Source organism: Anoplophora glabripennis, unplaced genomic scaffold (assembly GCF_000390285.2).
Source record: "Anoplophora glabripennis isolate ALB-LARVAE unplaced genomic scaffold, Agla_2.0 scaffold168, whole genome shotgun sequence".
NCBI lineage: Eukaryota > Metazoa > Arthropoda > Insecta > Coleoptera > Cerambycidae > Anoplophora > Anoplophora glabripennis.
In genome coordinates this window covers 628,794-641,932 of record NW_019416458.1, presented here as the reverse complement: position 1 = coordinate 641,932, position 13,139 = coordinate 628,794, and the positions used below count along the sequence as shown (strand labels likewise).

The following is a 13,139-nucleotide window of genomic DNA, read 5'->3' as shown; positions in this document are numbered from 1 at the left end:
CGCCGACAAAATCCCCGTTTAATATTGTGGAATTAAATCATCCACATTAACCAATAAAATATGGCCGTACAGAAGGGATGGTTGTTTTTTTTACGGCTTAAATATTAGACTTGCATTTTACGAGGGTCACTACAATTTATAGCGGCTATTAAACGCGCATAATCGATTAAGACGAAGAAAAATACAGCACTAAAAACGTTATAATGGCTTAAATATACCCCCCGGAATATATATTTTACAATAAACCTCGCCCGGGCTTTATAGCATTATTAATGTCGAGAAAATCCATTCCCCTGTTACTTGTGAAACTCGGTTTACTTGTTTATTTAGCGTAATGTCGGGGAAAGATCGTATATACATCGACGTTTATTTTGTGTCTCGAATAAATAGGTTTTAGAAAGGTCAGTGATCAAAGAAACCTTCGTCTTGAGGTTTTCAAGTCTTGAAAAATATACAGTTTGTTAGAAGTTTGACTGCCTTAATTTTAAGAGATGATAGAATACATTAAAATAAACAAAAAAACTCGACCATTTCCGAGAAAAAAATTATCAAAATAAGTTCCATTAATTAAGGAATACTGACTAACTGCGCGCATGGAATACCATAAAATACAATGTTTATCACTTTTTTCAACTTCTTTATGCTTAATTCTAAAAAATAATTTGCGTTGTAATAAATTTAACGTTCGATAAAATTCATATCGAGCAATGTGACAACGGCGCAGCGGATAACACGAGGTACTAAGCTGTCGAGCGTTACGCAATTCAGTTGGTATCTGGAATTGGACCGTGTCTGAGTGTTTTTTGCGTCAAACAATAACAATGTTGTCATGACATTACCTGTCACTGTCACGACCTACCATATAATGTCCATGAGTAATTAGACCTCACACGGCCTAATTGGTGAGGTTTCGTTACATTACTTATACGCATTTTCAATATATTATAACTAAATCTGTAAATCCTTACGTAATTGGAAAAATGGCAGAAATGCCTGAAAGAGGTCTAACAATTACAAAATCTCTTATTTTCTTAATAAAAATCATTCTTTTCGTTTTTGAAAAGTATCTTGCTTATTGTTAGAGATGGACCCAACAAACCCTATATGGCTATGCTCTACAGGGAACGTTCTATCCAAATATGTATACAGAGTGTTTCCTTTAACTTAACAAAGTTAACATCCGCGGCCATTTTGTTTGGACTTCATTTGTTTTTCTACTATCATTTTCGAAAAATTCATAAAAAATCGTGCAACTTTTATATTTAACATGTTTTTATAACTCTTAAAACAAAAAATTTAAAGGGTGGGTCAAAATATAGTGAATCACCCTGTACATATTTTTCAAATTCATAATTTGATTAAAAGTTAAGTTCCTCTTTTAAGAGATTCATAATTACTAAAATTCGAGCTAAAATTTAAGCACAACACTATCTTCGTACTACAAAATCCGATACATTTTATTTTATTTTTTAAAAAACTGGAAAACAACTGTCTTGAAATTTACTAATGTTTCACAATAATAGTTTACATTTTTTCCGTAGGACAAGTTTGCCAAGTGCACACGTGGTATACATCAGCTGTGTCGCGTTAGGTTAAGCGTTGTTGTCACGTTGCGATGAAACTCCCCAATATTAATACTCGCTGTATTTTGAAAACTGCCAATCTTACGCAACTGTAATATACAACTTTTTTGTTCATTTATTATTACTCTATCTCATGCTGAAGTAATGACAGTCAAACTTCTTACACCCTGTATAAAATATGGTATAGATGCGAAATAAAGCCATAATCACACTATTTTGAAACAAAGCTTTTACTTAAAAGAGGTATAGCATTTTCGGACCTTTCAGTAAATCCACAGCGTATGTAAACCAGCGAATTCAGATGAGACTAAACGGACAGTTGAGTTTATGTTCTGTTTGTGTTTTCTAGAACCTGAAAAACAGAAATAAAACTGAAACAAACCCAAAATTCTTGTTTCCATCAAGCGGGCTACATTTTGTTCGAGTTTTGTTTTTGTTTTCGGTCCTTTTCCACTGGTTGTCGCGAAGAAGTCAGAACACATTTTTCCAATAACCAACCAACATGTTTAGAGGAGATTTTTTTATTCTTAGTTATGGCTGGTTTATACTGAAGTCCTTGGAAAAAAAGTAAGTGTATATATGTACGGTTGAAGTGTTTACTTGGTTAGTTAGTTAGATTGTTACTAGCCCAGTAAACACCTTAACCGTACACATATATATTTTTTAATAGCTATAATTCATTAATGATTAAAACATTGTTTTTGGGAAGAAGAAAACGCCAACATAGATATTGGGTTGGATCACTTAAATAGAAAACACAACACGACCGTTTCCACTAAACAGACTTGAGTTTCAAAACACGTCAAAACCTTTTGATGTTGCCGCTTTCGAGCGGGACCCGAAAAACAAAACTCCAACTGTCGCAAAACACGACAGTCTTCAAAAAGTTTGCGAAAAGTTACAGTTCTGTTTTATTCGACACAATTTTGTGTTTTGTTTTTGTTTTGTCCGTTTAGTGGAAAACCACCTTAAGACACGTACAGCAGGAATCCTCCACAATTCGCCAGATGTGTATAATAAACAGAAACGTGAAAATTGTGAAATGAGACGATGCACAACTTTTAGATTTAAACAAATATTTCTACAGTGGTAAGTTTCTAAAGAATAAGACTCGATACATATCTCTTGTCTATGTATCTGTCTAAATAGAAAGCCCAACGTATTACAAACTGATGAAATAAGTTTTTACATCAACAACCCCTAAATCTCCAATACTGAACTATTAATAGTTTATTATTAATCATTAAATAAGGCTACAATGTTGGCAGTTTACTGAATGGTACAACATTTTGGTATATTTAAGTTATTAATTTGGCTCCCCTCGTAAGCAGCATCAATACCAACTTGAAATAATTTACTGGCATTATGTGCATTATTGTGCGTGTAAAATTTAAAGTCATCGGCTAACATCAAACATTTAAAAGTATGAATGACTACAGATAAGTTATTGATAAAGAAAAGAAACACGAGCGGGTCCAAATTGGAGCCTTGAGGTGCCCCTGAATTAGATATGTATTAAAAGCTGAGCAAATAATGAACATAATTCAATCATTATAAAAGAAAATAACCCATTTATTAGTTATTGTTATGGTACTATTATAAAGTAAATAATAATAATAATAATAATAATAATAAACTGTTTAATTTGAAAAATAAAAATCTTATTATTGCTGGAATTCCACAAAAAAAAAATAGGAACTTTTGTTCAATCTCTGCCTTAAAAACGTGATTTATCAGAGCCTCGCAACAATGCGAGGCTTATCCCTCGATGACAGGTTCAAACTTGCCAACGACTTACAATCCTCCTTGTTGCAGATGTCCTGACAACGGGCCCAGGGCCACCAGGATGCCTGCGGACGAGGACTATGGCCGAAGACAGATCTCGTTACAGCAGCATGCCTCCCAGTCGCCGTCTATTTCCATTCAGTGTCCTGCTGGTTGCGTTGCTGCACCGGTTGCGGAGCAGCACCGCCAGCAGCAGGACGCCGGCGCGGCGCTGCGCTACGCCAGCGACAAGAACCTGCTGGAGTCCGCGGCGGCGGGGGCGGGCGGCGAGCGCGACCGCTTCGCGTCCTGCGGGAGCGGCGGCTCGGACCGGTTCGGCTCGGAGCGCAGCAGTTCGGACCGACTGCCGTCGGGCGAGCGCTATCAGGGCGTGTCGGAGCGGTTCCCGCTCGGCGAGCGGCCGCAGACGTCCGTGTCGACGGACAGGCTGCTGCCCAAGGATATGCTGGGGGCGGCGGGGCACTGCCAGAACGATAGGCAGGCTTATCAGCCAGAGAGGTGGGTACAATCGACCTTTTAATAATAATAATGTACCTATTTGTACACAAACCAATTACAGGACAAAGTTTATAAAATACAAACATAGATGAAAGAATAAACCAACGTAGAGAATAACTAAAAAAATAATAACAATACATTGATGAAACGATCTACCACGAGTACAATTATATTCAGGGGTCACTGGGATATTTAAACGTGAAATATAAAGTTTTCAAATCCCATTAAAATATATATGACTGTAGTACATATTTTGTTGTAATTACATGTTATTATACAGTACGTGCCTAAAGTATGGAATAAATTCAGTAAAAACGAAACAATTTTTTTTTGGGAAAAATTCTCGAATAGGTCGATTTTTAATTTAAAAAATACATATTTTAGCATAAAAGGCGATTTTCAACCGTCATTTGTTTTCGAGTAATGACGTCATCGGCACTTTTTTTTAAATAGCAGCCCCCTATTTTTTTTCTTGATTCTGAAAGATCGTTTCATTGTCGATCCGACAGTATTAAAATGTTGCCATCTTACATAGGAAAGTTTTCGAGTAAATGACGATTGAATGTTAGAAAACCCAAATCAATTAAAATAAAGCAAAAATGTTATCAAATTTAGTTTTTCGAAATGTCTGAAATTGTTGAATTTTAAATATTATGGCACATTTAACTGTCACACAAAGAATTGAAATTTTAATTATCGGATGCGCGGATAAGACTAGAACGCAGCTGGAAGTTTGCGATTTATTTAATGAAAAACATCCAGATCGCCGTATCGGCCAATCAACAGTCAGTAAGATAGAATCTAAATTTAGAGAAACTGGCAATATTGTAGATATTGTAGATATTCCAAAACCTGGACGTCCAAGCGTTAGTGAAGATCACAAAAAAGAACATTTTGATAAGTATGGTAGATAATCCTCATAATACTTCACGATTGGTTGCATTAAACAATGAAATTAGTCAGACCACAGTACTACGTATCCTGAGGAGGAAAAATATCATCCATACAAAATTCAACTTGTGTAGGAACTCAATGAAGACGATCCCGACCGTCGCTTACACTTTTGTGAAATTATGATGAATTTATGTCAAGTAAATAGAGATTTACACCGGCAAATACTTTTTTCAGACAAGGCCACGTTTTACTCAATGGTACAGTGAACCGTCAAACTTGCAAGTATTGGAGTCGGGAAAATCCTCATTGGATGGCAGAGACACATACCCAACACCCACAAAAATTAAATGTGTGGGCTGGAATAGTTCACAACATAATAGTAGGGACTATCTTCTTTTATTTTACAAAATGACCTTGTTCCAGCGCTTGCAGTAATTTTTCCTAACGATAATGACCCTGATATTCCAGATGACACCATATGGTTTCAGCAAGACGGTGCATCTCTGCACTATGCGCGCCCTGTTCAAGATTTTCTGGACAATTGTTTTCCTAGGAGGTGGATTGGCAGACGAGGACCAATGGAATGGCCCACGAGATCCTCTGATCTTACACCCCTGGACTATTTCTTATGGGGCTACTTAAAGTCCAAAGTATATGTTAATAGACCACATAATTTAGAAGAACTCCAAAATTGTATTATAGATGAAATACACAGAGTTACCCCAGAAATAATTCATAATGTGCAAGAAGAATTTCTACACAGTCTTGCGTATTGTCAAGAAGGTGGCAATTCGAACACTTAATTTAGGTAGAAAACTTAATGAATTGCATTTGCTTGACATAGGAAAATTTACATTTTCTAACATTCAATCGTCATTTACTCGAAAACTTTTCTATGTAAGATGGCAACATTTTAATACTGTCGGATCGACAATGAAACGATCTTTCAGAATTAAGAAAAAAAATAGGGGGTTGCTATTTAAAAAAAATGTCGATCACGTCATTACTCGAAAACAAATGTCGGTTGAAAATCGCCTTTTCTGCTTAAATATGTATTTTTTAAATTAAAAATCTACCTGTTCGAGGATTTTTCCCAAAAAAATTGTTTCGTTTTTACTGAATTTATTCTATACTTTAGGCGCGTACTGTATACATGGGAGACTTCAATAAAACATTAGTATTAGCAATAGGGCAATAAAAAGTTCGCGGAATACGACTAGCTAATCTGTTTGCCAAAAAATTTTACGAAGTTTAGAATTTGGGGACAGTCGATATCGTTACTCAGAAGTGAATGTAAAAACTTTAAACCGTAAAAGTTCCTTCTAAACCCTAAAGAATTAAAATCAAAACGAGTTAATAGTTCGTTGTAATCACATCCCCTGCTGGGATAAATTCCATCAATACGAAATGCTAGAAGCTTTAAAAATCTTTTATGAACGGATTCAACTAATTTAATATAATGATTGTAATATGGATACCAAATAGGTGAGCAATATTCAAGTTTGAATCAAACGATAGTAAAGAAATGTTTTACTAGTATTCGTTATCTTCAAAAGCACGACCTTGTCTTTCTTATTACAAACCCCAATCGTTTTAAGGAAGTAGAAACGGTTTATTGAATGTGTTCAGAGAAACTTTATTTACGTTCGAAGTACATATACACCCAAGTCTTTAGTCGCGTTGGTACGTAACAAAGCTTCGGCATCTATGTTGTAATAAAAAATAATTGAATTTACTTTTCGCGTGTGTAATATTACCTTACATTTCGAAATATTTAAGTTTAAGTTATTAGAAATGCACTACTATGAAACCTTGTTTAAATAGTTCTAAAGAAACATGCAATCACGTAAGCTGTTAATAGGTGAATATATTTTCAAATCTTCCGCAAAAAACAACTTATTGCAGGTAATACAATTGTTGAGATTGTTAATAAATAAAGAAAAGAGTAACGGTCCCAGGTTGGACTCTTGAGGGACACCTGACGTAGTAGGGTAAACTTCTGATTTATAGCCGTTGTAGGTGACATAGTTAAAACGGTTGGATAAGTAACATTTCAATAACTCTACTGCAGTAGCAGTGAACCCGTAACTAGTTAATTTGTATAATAATAATATTTTATGATCTATGTGATCAAAAGTCTTTGAAAACAGTGGGTATATTGATATCGATTCTGCAGTAATAAAATATGAACGGACAAAAAATTGAAAGAATGTCTTTCCCAAGGAAAAAATAAATAAAAGACCTATTTTATATAAGCAAATTCAACTGCTTTTGTTGTTATACAGAGTGACCCATTTGAAAGCGGGCCACCCTCATAACATTTTTATTTATGGAGCGATTTTGACGAATTTTTTTTTGAAATGTAGAGGGGGGAAAAGTGTATTTTGTGGCCAAGCGCCGTCCAGTTCTTTTTTAAACTAACGCCTACTAGATCACATTCAGAGGCTGAAAAATCCAGAATCCATATTAGCGATTTTTTTAGAAAAAATCTGCGTACGCCACTGGATTCGGCGTCCCCTGAAATGGATCTGTACCAAATTTCATGAAAAAATATTCAACATTAACGATTCTGCGGCTAAATTGCTGTCAAATTGTTTATTATGCATAAAGAAACTTTTTATCTAGTAACCCATGCGATAATAAATCAATCACAACAAATATTTAATAACACGTTTAATAGACATCATTATACCAAAATACAATGAAACAGACAGAAAAATGAACGAGAAATTAACATAAAATTTACAAAAAATACAATAAAATAAAATTAACACACATGAATTAAATTAAATTCTGGAATTTTCAACTAAATCTCCATTTAATTGAATGAATATTTTTGTAAATGTTGCCTCTCCTAGATTTTTTTTATGGGGGTTCATTAAAGAAAAAGTTTACTACACTCGTCCAATGAATGCAGAAGAACTGCGCGAAAGAAGAAGATAGGCATGCGCTGAAATTACAACACATCAATTGTCTAATGTTATGGCACACATTCAAAAACAATACAATAAATGCATTCAATTAAATGAAGATTTAGTTGAAAATTCCAGAATTTAATTTAATTCATGTGTGTTAATTTTATTTTATTGTATTTTTTGTAAATTTTATGTTAATTTCTCGTTCATTTTTCTGTCTGTTTCATTGTATTTTGGTATAATGATGTCTATTAAACGTGTTATTAAATATTTGTTGTGATTGATTTATTATCGCATGGGTTACTAGATAAAAAGTTTCTTTATGCATAATAAACAATTTGACAGCAATTTAGCCGCAGAATCGTTAATGTTGAATATTTTTTCATGAAATTTGGTACAGATCCATTTCAGGGGACGCCGAATCCAGTGGCGTACGCAGATTTTTTCTAAAAAAATCGCTAATATGGATTCTGGATTTTTCAGCCTCTGAATGTGATCTAGTAGGCCTTAGTTTAAAAAAGAACTGGACGGCGGTTAGCCCCAAAATACACTTTTCCCCCCTCTACATTTCAAAAAAAATTTCGTCAAAATCGCTCCATAAATAAAAATGTTATGAGGGTGGCCCGCTTTCAAATGGGTCACTCTGTATAAAGCCATTTTTGACACTTGCAAAACTACATGAACACTATCGCAACAACGATAATACTAAAATCGGATTTCAGTATTCGGGGCTAAGTGGGCGAAAAACTCTTAGAGACTATAGTAGCCCATCGATGTAAAGGTTGAAAATACTACAACTTACATAATTTTTTTTCTCGGGAACTATAAGTAATCTAATCACAATTTTTTTTGGATAAGTTGTGAATCACCCTGTATTATGCAACGATAATTTAATGATAATTATTAAGACACAAGTATGAGAATTACGATACAAACCATAAGCTAATGTGGTAATGAATGTAAGTGTTTTAATAACCTTTAATGTGAGTTGCATACACTATTTTTCCTACAACCACTCATAATAATGAGAAATAAGCACTTTACTTTCAGAATTTATTAAATTTTTAATGAAATTAAGAGTTATAACTCAGGAAATATGAAGGAACCTTTATTACGAACAGAAAGAGCATAGAAATGTCGGAAAATCTGGACTAACTTAAGAAAAAGTTTAGAATTATTAACAAAAATCTGTAAGTCTGGCTGAAAGAGCAATTTTTTTTATTTGGCACGTAATTTTTTCTGATAAATAAAATTGATGTCATTTGAGATTTTTACCTACTTGATTTAATACAGCATTAACATAACGTCGACATGAATATGTTTAGGAGATTCGCTATTTCAAAAGCGAATTAAAAATAAAACTTCTCCGGACTTATTTAAGCTTTCCTCTCGTAAGAGACTCACAAAGATACTCGCATAACTAAAGTTCTTTTCTTATTCTTTCCGGCATAATTTTAAATTGCCAGGGAAATAATTTGACAAAAAATTTCATTTTTTTATATTGAGAAACGTAACAATCCCTCAACATCGATAAATCGAGAAAAGTTACCTTTTTATATAAGTATATATTTTTTACAGGCCCTTTTGAACGAAGCGATTCTAAATTTAGAGACACATTTCCTTTGTAGACGATTTTACTAATTGTCGCAAAGCTTTTCTTATTCTTAAACTTTTCAGAGCTTTGTATTCAGGAAAGAACGCTGACTGTATTTTTTCCTTTCTCCTTCTATTGTAACGGTTACAAATTTGGTGAATAATTCTTGCAATTGGGGAGTTAATGAACTCAGTTTTTACAAAAAAAAACTTAAAAGAGGTCAATATATGATGCACAATAAGGAAGTCAATGACTGGGGAATATAATAGAATAACAATTAGTGCTTTTGAGGCTTTTATGGCTCGTGCAACTCTAAAGATGGCGACAGTAAATAATGGCGAAACGTTTGGAAGGATTGGGTGCGACCAAGTGACAGATGCCACAAAGCGGTTCTATAGCGGCGTTAGAACCAACAATAAAAAGTAAAATGAACATCAAGGAAGGCCTAGTGGGGTTCAGATAAGCGAGTTCGCCCCCACATATCCGAGAACGACAAGGGCAGGTCAAAAGGTCTGTAACTGGCGGCAACCAAATACACAAGCAACGGTATAATAATCCGAGAAACCATGGTGTTTTAAATAGGATAACAAATACAAGTACAAAAAAAATTTTTTGGTGTACAAAAAAATTTCACTTTAAATTCTGAAATCCAAAATTATCCCAGTCATTATAGACATGAAAGAGCCTGTTTCGAGAAAAAAATACTATTAGAAGTTTCTCTGCGGAATATTGTTCGGAAACCTTTTATAAATAAAATATCAAAAAATCAACTCGAGGCTAGTTGGGAAACTTTGTTTTAACAGTGGTCAAAGTTATGGAAAAGTGGTTTTTTGACTCACGTAAAAAAGCTATTATTCATAGCGAAAAGTTTATACAAAAAAGGTAGGTATTAAATAAGCCTATAAAATGAAAAAAATCCGATTAAATTCCGATAATTTGTTTATGCACAAGAGCTCAAAAATGGTCGAAAATTGCCGTTTTTTTCAATTGCTAATAATTAATGCAATTTTCATCGCAGACACTTGTAATTCAGGATTTTTGAGGCTTTTTACACCCTTAATAAGTGGTAAAAATTTCAGCTCGAAAGCTTCATTGGTTTGGCGTTGGCGGAATTTGTTATCTAAGAAGATGCTATTTTTCAATTCATTTTTCCCAAGCTCACAGGCGTTGTAGGGTTTTGATCATTAGTTGTTTTTGTACCTAAATAGTTGTATTGACATAGACATTTACCGAGAATTTAGTTTTTCAAATTTAATTTGTTTAAAATTGACTTTGAAAAAATGTTAACATATTAACTTCAAACCTTCATAAGTTGGTGATTTTAAATGAAACACCCTGTATGTTTTTCTATATTCTGATACACGATTGTATTCTTTTTCGAACGGTATCAGGGTTCTTTATACCTATCTCTTCTAGTTTTTAAGTTATCTACTACATTTTGTGTACTCACCTAAAATCATGTAATTTCTTGCGAGGATAGCTGTGGAATTTTTAGCAAAACTTCAAAACAAACAACTAAACTGTCAATTTGTTGTTAGTCTCTTGCAGTGACAGTTTAATTTAGTGTTTATAAGAAATGGAAAACAATACATATTCAGAAGCTGATATTTTAAATTTATTATTCATTCACGGACATTGCAATGGGATTATAAGCAGAACATGTACAGTTTTTAATGAGACATATCCAAATTTGCCACCAAGGAGCAGAAAAAAGTTAAGAAGAATTTTAGCAAATCAACTAGAGTATGGTCGAATTTGTGCAGAAAGAATTTTACCAAAACTAATAACTTCAAATGAAGATAATGTAATAAATGTGCTAGCCTATTTTAATGTTCATCCAGAATCCTCAACTCGTGCCGCAGAGTATGATTTAGGCATTTCACGAGCGTCCATTCACAGGATGCTAAGAACTAATGATATGTATCCATACAAATTTAAGCCACTTTCTGCTCTTTATCCGGGTGACGCCGTGCAACGTGCCCAATTTTGTGAAACGATGTTAGTGCGATACCAAGAAGATCCACAATTTTGCAACATATTATATGGACAGACGAGTCAAAGTTTACGAGAGAAGGTATTTTTAATAAACGTAATACTGATTTGTGGTCATCTGAAAATCCTCATATGTTATCCGGGAAAGAAACTCTCAAAATAAATTTAGCGTAAATGTTTTTTGTCTAAATTAAAGATAACCAAATTTCTTACCATATCTACGAAGAAAATTTAAATGCCGACAGATATCTCAATATTCTGCCAACGGTTTTGGCAGATTTTCTAGATGATATACCATTAGACCAACTAAGAAAGTGTTGGTATCAATTAGACGAGGCTCCACCTCACTGTCACAATCAAATCGATCAACAACTGACTGAAACGTTTGAAGATAGATGGATGAGACGCCTAGGACTGTGAAATTGGCCAGTGAGGTCTCCCGACCTCACTCCATTAGATTTTTATGTTTGGGGAGTAATAAAGCAAAAAGTTTATTCTACACACAGTTGAAATAGCAAAAGCGGTGACTGATAGTGTTATTATTGGTGTTAGACTCCACAAATGCTTAGCTGTTAAGGGGGGTTCATATTGAACACTTATGACTTTTTTAAGTCATTTTTTTTAGTGCATTTTTATTATCAACATACATAATTAAAATTGTGTATTACTATGTATGAAGTTGATTTTTTAGAATTCTTCTTAACTTTATTTTGCTCATCGGTGAAAAATTGGGATATGTCTCATTAAAAACTGTAAATATTCTGCTTAGAATCCCATTGCAACATCTGTGAATAAATAATAATAAATAACTTGTGACAGTTTAGTTGTTTCTTTTGAAGTTTTGCTAAAAATTCTTGGATGAGCTTCTTTTCTTCAAAGTACACAAAAACTGTACTCATACTAACTAGTCTTTTAGGCACGATAATACAGGGTGTCCGGTAACTACGAGGAAAAAATAAAGAGTTATATAGAGCAGGTCAAACGAGTGCTAGTACTTTATATAAACTTTTTACCTAGGTGCCATTGTTGAGGAGTTATTGTCACTCAAAGAAGTTGAAAAATAAATATTGACCATAATTTCTAAAAGGATACTTTGATTAACTTGAAATTTGGGGGATCAAAGCAACTCATTCAAATGTATCTTTGTACATTTAAAATTGAATCAAATATTTTTTATTATACAAGGACGGTCGAAATTATGTTCTAAAATTTACATAGCATTGACAGAGCTGTCAAATTTGATATTTCGCCCTCGCAGGCAGATAGCCATGTTACTTTTCTACAAAAAAGGTATACTTCATGAACGGTTGTCAAGATAATTAAATTTTTGTATTTTGTGTATAGCCACAACCGGGGACACAACGCAACAGAAAAAAGTTAAGAATGAAACATATGGATTAAAAGAGGTTACTTCCGTAAATGCTCGATATGTCCTCCATCTAGTTCAATGCACTTCCTTATAGACCAGGCGGTATCTGTTTTGGTTTGGGTGAATCGTATATTCACGGAAATTTTTGGCTTTTTGGCTTTCAAATATCACTAAAAATGAAAATTTTTCTATGCGCATAAAAAAAAACGTGGGCTTAACTTTTGACGGCACAATATGTTAAAAAAATTGGAAAAATGTCATATTTTTCTTCCTATTTAATTATGTATCTTTTTAAGAGTTGATTTTAGGCGAAAATGGAAGAGGAAAAAAATGTTTGTAATTAAATTTTTTACAATACATGACTGGTTACAAATCGAATGAATCATGATTATTATGGTAAAAATCGAAAAAATCACAAAAATGGGGTTAAAAAACAAAACTTTTTAGGGAATTTTTTTGGGGTATTTAAATTGGGTGTAGGACCTTTATACTTGGCTCAAGAAAACTTC

At 33.7% G+C, this 13,139-nt stretch overlaps 1 protein-coding gene across 1 annotated transcript in view; it reads left to right on the top strand.

Moving 5' to 3' along the window:
- Positions 1–3,429: 3,429 nt before the first annotated feature.
- Positions 3,430–13,139, top strand: part of LOC108907255 — a 15,250-nt gene continuing 5,540 nt past the window's right edge. Inside the window, exon 1 of the mRNA XM_018710848.1 lies at positions 3,430–3,866. Coding sequence (XP_018566364.1) covers positions 3,430–3,866 — 437 coding nt within the window. The remainder of the gene's footprint in view (positions 3,867–13,139) is intronic.